The sequence below is a fragment of the Acinonyx jubatus genome, chromosome D2 (assembly GCF_027475565.1).
Source record: "Acinonyx jubatus isolate Ajub_Pintada_27869175 chromosome D2, VMU_Ajub_asm_v1.0, whole genome shotgun sequence".
Classification (NCBI taxonomy): Eukaryota; Metazoa; Chordata; class Mammalia; order Carnivora; family Felidae; genus Acinonyx; species Acinonyx jubatus.
Window position 1 is genome coordinate 76,518,710 of NC_069393.1, and position 12,170 is coordinate 76,530,879.

Consider the following 12,170-nt stretch of genomic DNA (forward strand, 5'->3'; position numbering starts at 1 on the left):
AACAAATAAGGAAAAGGAGAAGACTTTTTGTATTAGGTTGGAATTCAATGTATCGATGTGAGCACTTAACATATACAGGTAGATGTAGAATTAAACAGAGCTGTAAACGTATTCATGGGTTTACATATATATGCATATAATATACTTCCTAGCTCCGTGCAACTGGAAAAAAACCCCTTTCCATGGAAAGAAACCTGGGCTCTTGGAGAAATGGCAAGACTCCAAAGCTGAAACAGTAGAAATAAATAAAAAATAAGCCTGGAATGTCTCGTATCGGAAAACAAAGTGCTCACAGAATGCTAAGGACATGACGGAAGGACCCAGAATCCAACTTGAAAACAGCCGCCCTTGCCAAATTTGGGGGATTATTTGAGGCATCAAAATAAGTAATGATGGTAACAGATTATTGCCCTTTGAATAAAGTGGAAATCCATGAACCCACACGGGAGAAATGGGTGGATGCATGAGTATACACGTGTGTGTGTGATGAGGAACCAGAGGGCACATAGTTTCAAAGTCCCCATCCGCAGAATGCACATTAGGTACAAAAAGGGAAATGGTAACTTGATAGCGATAAAGATAACACTGGTAGATACCACTCTAAACAGGTGACCAGATGATTAAAGTGGACTTCGTCAGTGATGAGATGAATTAAAATTACTTCCCGTCTGACAGGATAGCTCGAGAAGGTTGCTGCCTCATTTCTGTGATGTTCCTGCCAAAGATGCCTGACCTGAATCTAATCCTGATGAAGGATCAGACACACCCAAGTCAGGGACTTTCTCCAGAATGACTGCCTTGGAGCCTTCAGGAGAGTCAAGACTGTGGGAGTTAGGGACAGAATGACTGAAGGAAAGAAAGATATGACAAGTACATGCAGTCAGCGATTCTGAACTGAATTATTTTGCTTTAATAAAAGACACTTGGGGGACACCTTCCTGATTTTGATGGTTCTGTTGTGATAACATAAAAGGATGTCTTTGCGGGAAATACACACTAAAGGGCCTTGGGGGCCAGGTCAGCAACTCACTCTGAAATGGTTCCAGAGAGTCAGGTCTTTGTGCTATGTTTTCAACCTTTGTCTAAGTTTGTGGTTGGTTCAAAGTTTACAGAGAGAGAAAACCAAGGGGAAAGTATCCAGTAGAAAAATGAGGAAAAGACATGAATAGACAGTTCCTTTATAAAGAAATTAAAATAGGGGCGCCTGGGTGGCGCAGTCGGTTAAGCGCCCGACTTCAGCCAGGTCACGATCTCGCGGTCCATGAGTTCGAGCCCCGCGTCAGGCTCTGGGCTGATGGCTCAGAGCCTGGAGCCTGTTTCCGATTCTGTGTCTCCCTCTCTCTCTGCCCCTCGCCCGTTCGTGCTCTGTCTCTCTCTGTCCCAAAAATAAATAAACGTTGAAAAAAAAAAAAAAGAAATTAAAATGGTCTTTAAACATATAAAAGATGTTAAGTATCACTCGTAATTAGAGAAGCACACATTAAAACCTCACAGGAGTATTACTTCTCATGTATCGTGAGAAATTCATGGCGGAGTGAAGAGATGAGTGGTCTTCTTCCCCCAAAAGCAAGTATAAACGCTATTCTTCAACAGGAACTGGGAACATTGGAGAGATGGCTGATGTCACAGGTGGGGCAGGCACAGGGAGAGCTGGGCCCGGAAGATCCAGTTGTGACAGAAGATAAGGAAGTGGCTCAGCGAATGATGGGGACGTGACAGAAGGACACAACCAGCTTGAAGGGGCTCCTAGTACCCAAAACTCATATGGTTTGAGCACCAGAGTAAAAAATGATAGTAATGGATTACAACCCAGAGAATAAAACAAGTCAAATAAGTAAACGGAGAAAGAAAAGCATTTCCTTAGAGTAAAATTCCAACTAATCCATGAATTGATGGGGCTGGAGACAAATCACCATTTGGCAGCTACTACAGTAATGATGGTTTCGGGCAAGAATTTTCGAAGCTTGGTAAAATTAGTGGGCAAAACGATGGGAAAAGTGGGTATTCCATAGGCTTCGAGTGTCTCCCCACAAGATGTTTAATAATGGCAAAGGAGAAAAGGGTAACTTTCTAGTGACGGCAAACACGGCCTTACGAGATGAGGTGTAACACCCTAGTAATGGGACACACCCCTCTCACGCGTTCCCTGAGAATGATGCCCCGAGAAGAACGAAGTGCATCTGTAGTTTCCCCGCTGAACGGCATAGCCTGAATCCAAGCATGGTTAACATCATACAGAGCCAAATTAAGGGACGTTCTACAAAACAACTGGCCTGGACTCTTGAAAACTCTAAAGGTTGTGAAGGGGGGGGGGGGGGCAGGGAAGGCCTGCGGAACTATTCCACAATAAACGACACGAAGAGATAGGACCACTAAATACAAGGTCTGATTCCAGATTGAACTCTGGAGCAGCAAATCTATAGTTTTCCCTTTTATGTTAAGGATACTGCTGGGCAATTAATGAGATGTGAATACGGTTTTTAGATAATAGGATTGCGTCAGTGTGGAGTTTTTGGTTTCTGTGATTGTACTGTAGTTACGTAAGAAACATCCTTGTTTTAGGAAATATACACTAACATATTTAGTAGTAAAGCACATATCTATGATTTACCTTCAGACATTTCAGGAGAAATATATACACACATACCATAGTCACATACATGAACACAACAAGCAGAATGATTGAACAAACGTGAAATTTTAACATCTTGGAAAATGGGGTGCGATGTGTACAGAAATCCTTTGTGCTATTTTTGTAAGTCTTTTATAGTCTGAAATTATTTTAATTTTTTTTTTTATTCTTGAGAGAGAGAAAAACAGAGCATGAGCTGGGGAGGGGCAGAGAGAGAGGAAGACCCCAAATCCAAAGCCGGCTTCCGGCTCTGAGCTGTCAGCACAGAGCCTGATGCGGGGCTTGAACCCACGAACGGTGAGATCATGACCTGAGCCACGCAGGCTCCCCTATAGTCTGAAATTATTTTAAAAATGAACCATTTTGTAAAACTTAAAGACTGGTGATTTTTTAAAGTGTTCAGCCATGCTTTAATTTTTTCTTGGGGCTGCATCAAATAATGGCACTTTTTAATCTTACGGTGTGATACTCGGTGAAATATGGCATATAGTATTTCATGGCACGTGTAGTATAAACAGGCTATTGGGAACTAGTTGTGTCTTGTGTCTAGTTTTGTGACCTTGGGGTGAGGTACTTAATTAACCTGTGAGGCTCCGTTTCCTCAGGTGGATAGGAGTGCGTGTACTGTGGGGTTGTAGAAAGTTGAAGTGAGCTAACATGTTTAGAAGCTAGCGGATGTCCTGGACTTAGTAAATGTTCAGTAAATTGTGCTTGTTAAAATAACGTATTCATATAAAAGTGATATACCTAAAATGACAAATTTAACTCCGAGAAGCTGGGTATTTGCTACTCTGGTGCCTTCTACCTCAAAATAACATTCCAGAAGAGGAAGTCTTCTACTTACGGGGTCTGCAAGGGTCCACTGGGGGAAAGTCTGATGGTTTCATGGCTTTTAATAAGCTACGCTGTCATTAAGGCCAGAAATAACGTGAATACGGGTTATGTGCCAGTTTCCGTGTTTCAGACCACAGTGTGCATAAGGTTATTCAGTATTTGAGCTGTTCTGATGCTGGATGGTTCAGGAAGGTAGATTTACGTGTCAGATGTGCTTCATAGAGATCTCCAAGTAAGACAACTAATCCTTCAAAGGACTTTAAGAATATACGTCATGTGTCCGTGTGTTTTTTTGCCAGGAAAAGGAACCTCTCCGCGTAATACCACTTAAAGAGGTTCATAAGGTCCAGGAATGTAAGCAGAGGTAAGTGAGCACCCGCTGTCACTTAGTGCCTGCCGCAGCACTCTAGCACTCAGCAGGGCTTTAGTTTGGTTGGTGTGTGCAGGTGATGTTTTCCTGGGTTATTTGTAGCATTACTTTTAACTCTTCCTAGTTGGGATATGCCAGGACTTACAAAATCCTCAAAGTATGGAGATATTTTTTTGTTTCATTTGAAAACTAAAAATTAGGCTTATTAACGGAAAGGAAAAATTTTAACGTGAACAACTTCTATCGTATTTGACAGATTGATGTATTAGTAATTTAAGTATTTTGAAGTTGCTGCAGAATAGAGCTTTATAAGAAAATGTGGTAACCGTGCAGTGTTTCCTTGAGCAAACTGATTTATTCACAGTTGAAAACTTTGGATTTTAAACTTCTTTTATGAACCTCTTCTAAAAATATATAGAACGTATAAAATATGTAAAATTAATGCAAAAATAAATTGGAAAAGACGATTTGGTTTTGCTAAATTACATCAACATTTTATCTCTGTTTGTTTTCTTGTTGACATATATTTGGTACTAGATGAATGAGTGAAAGAAAAACTATCAAACAACTGCTATTTAAGTGCAATTGGACGTTTGTTTTTGTTAACAGTGACATAATGATGAGAGACAATCTCTTTGAAATTGTAACATCGTCTCGAACTTTCTATGTGCAGGTGAGAGTCTTCTTTGGAGATTATAGATCCTCCTAACAAGAGATTAATAATTTTAGAGGTGACATGAACAGAAATAAACTTACTGCTTATGAGGATAAGGAAAAATATGACAACTGTAATTCACAACTTAAAAAAATGTTATACATAAAATTATCGGTAGGTCATATGTTCAGCAGATAGGGGTACTCTTGGCTATGAATTCGTAGAGTAGAATTAGGTAGTATTTATGGGAAGGGAAATGCTGTTTTAACGTAGATGCTAACTTTCAATTTGGATTATTGTTGCATGTGTTGTAGAATTTTGACTGCATCATTTTTGGTAATTTTAGAAATGGGACTGAAAATCCCCACAATAAAAGGAGACCGTAGATCTCACCAGTGGTAGATAGGCATCTTGTATTTAAGTTTAAAATACTCTTTTTAGTGTATTATTTAGATTAGAAGTTTTTCTTTTTTTTAAAGAACAGTTGTTTTTGTTTTATAAAAGCTACATATAATTATTGCAGAAAACTTGGAAAATATAGAAAGATATGAAGAAAGGGGTAGTTTATAAAACACACAGAATCCCACAGTCAGGAAACCATTCTTATTATAGTGCCTTTTTTAAAGGCGTATATTTTTATAGCAAGTGGGGTCATACAAAGCACACGCAGTTATATTCTATTTAATATATTATAGTCATTTTTTTCCACATCATTAAAAATTCTGTAAAAACTTTTTAGAACTGCACCATACTCTATTATATGAATGCTCCACAGTTAAACTCTTTCCCTGCTACTCTGTTACTGATTATTTTTGTAGTTTTGTCTATTTACTATTATAAACAATGTGAGGATGAACATTTTTGTGCTTAACTTTGCCTGGATTTCTTCTATAGGTTAAGTTTCTAGATCAAGAATAACCGTCAGAACATAAAACCTTTTTAAACCCCCTCTTTTGCCAGATTGATTTCTAGATTTTTGCTTTACCTTTGCCTGCTCTGGGTTTTTCCTTTTAAAAGTCCTTATTAAAATCATTGGTTTGCAAGTATTCTCCTGTAGCTTAAAAGTTTGGAACAGAAGTAAAGGGAGGTATCTCTACACCCCTCTTAGGTTTTGTTTGGTTGGATTTAAAGTCATAATAAGGTTTTAATTCACGTTGGAAGGCAAGGTCCTGTCAAGGAATATGATACTTTGGAATATGACCACCAAAACTACTTTCAGTAGTTAGTGTAGTACTAGAAATGATCTCTAGAAAAATAATACATAAACTTATGTCAAGTGGCTTTTTAACTCCGCAGTTACGTAAATACTCTTGTAGCAGAGTCAGACGATATAGCAGTAGATAGAGCAAAATGAGAAGCTTTGTCTTTGACTTCTTCCTCTCGTTTTCTCTCCAGAAGTATTCATATTGACTTTCTGATGTGTCTGATCTTAAAGCATCAAGTGCTCAACTTACGTCTCTGTGATAACTTACCCGGCAAAACCTGACTTAAAAAAGTGACTCTAAAAGTTTTTGGAAACCATTGCCTTGGAATGATTTTGTTATTGACACTGTAATTTACCAACATGAATACGTTGGATTTGTAGATGTAGGAGCTGATTTGGGGGACGAATTGACTGAATGAGTCCTTTCTTTCCCTTAGGCTGATAGCCCTGAAGAGATGCACAGTTGGATTAAAGCAGTCTCTGGTGCCATTGTAGCACAGCGGGGACCTGGCCGATCAGCATCTTCTGTATGTTTCCTGTTCTCTGGGGTGATACTCCCTAGGGTCCCCCCCATCCTGTCGAGTTATTTTCCTTCCTCTCCCCCTAATCCTTCTGGTTTCTTTCTGTATTGAGATTTATTTGCATGTTGACTTTCGTACCAATTGGACTTGCAAAAAAATAATGCATTTCTAATTTAATGCTTCCGTGTAGTGTTATGTATATATAACTTTCTGTGCATTGTATTGTCTTAAATGCACAAGCAGGGCAACTAAAGAATGAACGTTTCCTTGCTTTGTTTTAGGAGTTCTTACTTGTCAGTAGGTCTGGATTTGTTACAACTTGACAAATTCGCAGTACGGGATGTGGCCTAATCCTGTAAAGCGCCTTAAATTGTAGCATAACACAGTTTGGTGAAAGTCTCCATTTCTCCTCTACTACCTCAAATTTCAGTTAAGGTGTTTTTGGCTTACTAGCACCATAAGGCCGTTGAATGGAGCAGCTGGAACCCGAAATACAACTTCGTGTTCTCCGTCACTATTTTCCGTTGCGTGTCCTCGTTCTCATTTTCTGGTAGAGTAATTTAGAAGCCCGCTGCTTTTCACTATCATAATTGTCTTTGTGATGATATGAGAGTAAAACTGAAATGTTACACATTCTCAGAAATAACAAGAAAAATGTTTTTAATTTTTAATTTATCATGTTCAGGTACATCATAGGATAAGATTTGGCTGTAGGGCACTTTGGTCACTGCTTTCATCTGAAAACACAAATATTCTACTGAGGAATAGAAAAAAACATTTTAAGTGTCTTGAAATGTAGCACTTCTGTCCACAGAATGTAGTCTAACATGTAGCATGAAAGCCTTATATTATCTTTTACGGGTTCATTGTAAATGCCAGATATTCTGCGCTTTTGGTATTTTTCTGGTAGTTTTCTGGTAGTGATAAACTACAGATCGGTAAAAACAAATCCATGTTTCTCATTTCTTACATGAGTCTCCTTATATCCTTTCTGGAATATCTTAGAAGTCACTTTCATACCTGTTAATTTTGTAACTGCCTGTGTTTTATGTGACCTTTTCAGCAGCCCAATATGAGACTCTCTGCAAAAACACTGTCTGTGGGGAAACAGGGAAACTTGGAGAAGGGCACTTGTGTTTCGTGCTTTGTGGTGGGGGCGAAGTGGACTCTCTAGCTGTAACTGTCGGCAGAACTTTCTCTTTTCCTCCCTCTCCTCAGTATAGGTTAACTCTAATCTTAGCTTTGCACTGTGTTCCAGATGCGGCAGGCCAGAAGGCTGTCGAATCCTTGTATACAGAGGTATACATCAAGAACTGGTGAATGCAGCACGTATGTGGGCTCTCACGCAAACGTGCCTTCTTACTAGAGGGCCCGGACTTACTCACTACTCACAACTGATCGTAGAAAGTTGAGTTAACCAAACTGCCTTTTGCAGTTATCGTAACTGACTTTGTCAACACTAACGCAAACTATTTCCCTCTGGTCATCCGGTTGGATACGTATATTTAAACAACAACGAGGAAAGATAAATCATGAAAGAGCAATAGAACCTTACTAATTGAACAAGTCGCATTAAGCTGTCCTAAAAATTAATTTACCGAATTGCCACAAGTTTCAACTTCTGTATTTTATGTATTTTGAGATTTTTGATGCTACACCACTGCACTGCACCCTTGTTCTAATAATCTATGCAAACTCATGCACGCTTATGCATTGGATGAACTCCACGTTACTGTAGTTTGCATGGCATTTTCAAGCTCAGGTGAAATTTAGCCAGCTCGTGGGAATCTAGGGTGTTTTGTGAACTTGTAGCGCTTTGTTTTCAAAGCCACGAGTGTCATACATGAGCACAGCACACCGGGAACTACATGGCAATGCATTTGGAACGGTCCTATTTAAGGATATCTTAAGTTAGAAGCGAGTGGGAATTAAGAGTCACAACTGACCGTTATTTCGCCACAGATTTAATGAATGATTAAATATGTACCCTTTGCTGCCATTAAAATCTCAAGCCATGAGAATCAAGGACGTGTTCAAAACTGAATAAATACAGTTAAGAGGAAGTGGAAAGGCGGCACAATTATCCGCTGCCGTGAAACTCAGGGCAGAAAAACGAAGGTTGGTCAGACTGCCAGACAGAATCGTAGGCTTGAAAAATAGTGAGTTCTGCTTATTAAAAAAATAGGGCCTTTCATTTTTATATCCTGCATTTTTATTTTTTATCTTTCTAAAATACACGGGACGATCCCTAGTGTTGATTGAGAGACTAGAACTCACTCTTACGTGACCCGACGCCACAGGGCCCTCTCACACACCCGCTCAGCCGCGGCTGCAGCACCGCATTCCGGTGCAGGCCGACTGAGGCTTCGAGTGGCAGAGCTTTGGTGACAGAACTGGTTTCTTAGTGGAAATGGTTGTGGACTGTCCTTGCTTTAACCTCACTCCTAAAAATGCATTGCTTTGGGAAGGAACGTGCACACGTTTGCTGCATGGCTCATGCTTCTGCTCCGTGTGTGTGTGTGCGTGTGTGTGTGTGTTTTGTTTGTTTTTCAGAGAGTAAAGTCTCACGCTGAGTTACTAACTCTGTCGTTAATGTTTGACTGTGTCTGACGGCCTGTCCTCTTTCCAGGAGCATCCCAGCTGTCCTCCAGACCCCAAGCACGCTTTCCGCTCTGCCAGCGCCGCAGCCGCCGCCTCCCTTTGCACGGCCTCTCGCAGCAACTCTTTGGTCTCAAGCTTTACCGTGGAGAAGCGAGGATTTTACGAATCTCTTGCCAAGGTCAAGCCAGGGAACTTCAAGGTCCAGACTGTCTCTCCAAGAGAACCAGCTTCCAAAGTGACTGAACGCGCTCCGCTCAAACCTCCAAGTAAAACTGGCCCTCAGGATAAAGATTGTGACCCGGTGGACTTGGATGATGCAAGCCTTCCGGTCAGTGACGTGTAAGGGTCAGTGACGTGTAAGACGAAGCACGCGGGCCCCCCCCCCCCCGCCCCCGCCCCCCTCCGCCTCCCAGCCCCCGTTTCCTCTCACGAGGCTTCTAGCCAAAGATGATAAAGGGTGAAATGGTTTTTAATACATAAATTATACTGCCTCTTAGATGTACTCTTCATAAGCTGGTAAACCAAGGATCTCGGGAGTGGCCAAACGAAATGTAATTTCCTTAAAACAAAACAAAACAGTGAACGAACGAAAGAAAAAAACCTAAGTGTTTCAGTATCAACTGTCTGAAGCTTCGTGTGCTCTCGCTTGGGTGATGAAAATGTGTGCGTGGTATTTTTTTTCCTAGGGAATTTGACAATTTAAATGTTTCACCACATAAAACATTAAAAATGCTTATTAATTATTTTGGTTGTTTTTAAAATGCTACTTTGACTTCCTATTAGATGCTTGATATTTACACATTCTTACTGGTTAATATTATTGAATGAAATATGGTCAGACTAAGATAACTGAAATCATGATGTCTGTGGTGCTGTAAAATTTATACTACGACGTGGACAGTTTGGAAATGATCACCACTTTTGATGCTCTGGTTATCAAGGTGAGTAGCAAGTTTTGCCGCAGAGATTATCACCGGACCGTTTAGCAAGGGTTGGAGGTTGCCCGGGGGGGTCGGGGGTGGGGGGGAAACTAATTCAGACAACTGTATCTTGGACATGTGTTTGAAAAAGCTTAGGACCTTAAGCAGTCATTGCTTTATGAAATGGTGAAAATGACTTGGTATGAAATTTCTGGGAGATCTGATTTTCTTATCAAGGTTTTATAAATAGTTCTTCTTTCTATATTTGGATCAGTGAAAGACTGTGAGTTTGTATGTGAAGACATAACTGCCCTTAGTCATGCCTCTCCTTTTTGTCACTAATCACATTCAAGTGCCTGTGTTTTCTCATCTTGCTTGAGAACATTGTCAGATGAACGTGCTCAAAAGTCCTATGTGATTGGTTTTAAACATTGAGATAAAATTGTCAGTAGCATAGTTTTTTGTGTTAAGTAAGATATCATCTTATGTTTGAGATGCCAGAATGCTTTTATTCTACTACCTGTGCAATATTCGTGTTTTAAAACACACATTTGAGTATACATTTAATCACGGGGACGTCATCAGTGTAAGCACCGCTCTGAGAAATCCTTAGTTTCAAGTGTTGAATAATAGACGAGTTTGAGGTATCGTCTTTATGGTTGATTCTTAAACGTTTGCTTTAAGAAAATAGTCTTGAATCTCACATGCTGCTGTTTTTATGATACTTTGCCATCTTACTGTGCTGTTTTGTTTTGGAATTCATACGTGTCACTGTTTCCCCTTTTCATTTTCTAAGATGACTCTTGTTTGAGAAAGAGAGGGAGAAGATTTCCTGCTCCAGCAGTGGGGTCCAGAGTTTACTATTTATTGCATTGGAATTGTCATAGAATCAGTTTAAAAATCCAAATGCGTCAAGTGCGCCACTCAACTTTTTTTATTCATAAGCTAATATTTTGAAAAGGCACATTTCGATTGTTTCCTTTTTTGCAGCTATATTCGAAAATGGTAAAATGGAAAGGTTTTAAGTAGTTGTCACTTTTTCTGATGATACGCCCATTTCAGTGGCTCCTTTGAAGGTTACTCTTTCATGAACATACCTAAGAAATCTTGTGTAGACAGTTTGCAATATTCAGGAGCCTAACGCTTTTTTCTTTGGTACAGCTTCTACGTTGCATGTTTATTTTAGCATATTTTGGTATTGGTAATTTGATATATTTCATAGTGGCAAAATATTAGCTCTATTTTGGGACTTTTTATAGAACTACCCCTCATATTCAGTAGCGTAGGAAAATGTTCTTGTGATTGTCAGGGTCTCCTAATATTTATCTCAATACTTTTATAATTCTATGAAAATTATTTAATTATTTTAAAACTTATACTTTTCTTGTAAATATGTCACATCTGAATTGTCAGAAAATTACTTTGAATACCTTAATATTTGCTGCATTTTTTTTTTCTGTATATAGAACACGTCTTCTTTCAGAATGGGAATATACACATGCTTCCCAGTGTTTACTTTTACGTCTGCTACTTTATAATGTCAAACTGGTATGAACACTGTAATGATTTGAAAATAAACTTCAAATTCTAACTTACTTCTCGTTCAGTTTGGTTCAGTTTCTGATGTCAACAGGCAACCAGAACTAGTACAAAATCTGTTTGGTTAGTTGACTTGAATTTCCATGTTTAAGGACGGAGTAACTATTTGGTGGCCTTTGGAAGGCACAGCTGGAATGAAAGTTGCACGAGAAAAGATGATTGTTTTTGGGAAAAAGAGCCTGATTATTTTGTTTACCTCAAACAAAAGAAAAACACGTTCTCAAAAGCAGTACTAGATATGTCGGCTTCAGAGCATAGTTTGAATCGCCCAGGCTGCTTTTGCAGCGCGTGGTTATCAGTGAGACTGGACCCGGCCTGAGCGCGGCTGGGTGCAGAGGGCATTTTGATCCCCAGACGGGCCGTTGACATGTACTCATGAAACTGCTTGTCGGGTGTTAAAGGCTGCTTTTTGCAGACCCGCTGTTGGTAACAAATCGTCCGCGTCTGCTCCTGCATCCAGCATCTAATGGCGATGGAATTGGAGAAAGTCTGTCTGTCTTAGTAATTCTTGTTAACTGGTGCAATGTAATTTTCTTTCCCTGAAAAGATTTTACATGTTTTTATTTTTAAAAAGCCCAAAATGAGAAAGTTCGAAACTTCGTGGCTTTCACAGAAAAAGAGATTCCTTTCTCAGCTTTTCTCTTACCCTAGTTGCTGTTCAGAAATCTTCAAGTCGTTCCCATACCTTTGTCAAAACGTTAACAGTTGGTGAGGCAGGAGATACTTGTATTAAAAAGTGCAGCGATAGAACAGCTTCATACCAGACTGGGTAAGAATCTTCCTGGTCTCTGGACGGGTTTGCCAGTCTACACAGGACATGATGAAAATACACAT

At 39.7% G+C, this 12,170-nt stretch overlaps 1 protein-coding gene across 8 annotated transcripts in view; it reads left to right on the forward strand.

Moving 5' to 3' along the window:
- The window catches only part of PLEKHA1 (pleckstrin homology domain containing A1), a 56,990-nt gene extending 45,658 nt beyond the window's left edge, over nucleotides 1-11,332 (forward strand). The window contains exons 9-13 of one of the 8 annotated variants that reach the window (XM_027063290.2): nucleotides 3,766-3,830; nucleotides 4,446-4,509; nucleotides 6,133-6,222; nucleotides 7,475-7,545; nucleotides 8,846-9,155. In XM_027063290.2, coding sequence (XP_026919091.1) covers nucleotides 3,766-3,830; nucleotides 4,446-4,509; nucleotides 6,133-6,222; nucleotides 7,475-7,545; nucleotides 8,846-9,056 — 501 coding nt within the window. In that variant the 3' untranslated portion in view covers nucleotides 9,057-9,155. Of the gene's footprint in view, nucleotides 1-3,765; nucleotides 3,831-4,445; nucleotides 4,510-6,132; nucleotides 6,223-7,474; nucleotides 7,598-8,845 lie in introns of those variants that run through there. The other 7 variants (XM_027063291.2, XR_008292396.1, XR_008292395.1 and 4 more) reach the window with 7 other exon arrangements.
- Nucleotides 11,333-12,170: the final 838 nt, after the last annotated feature.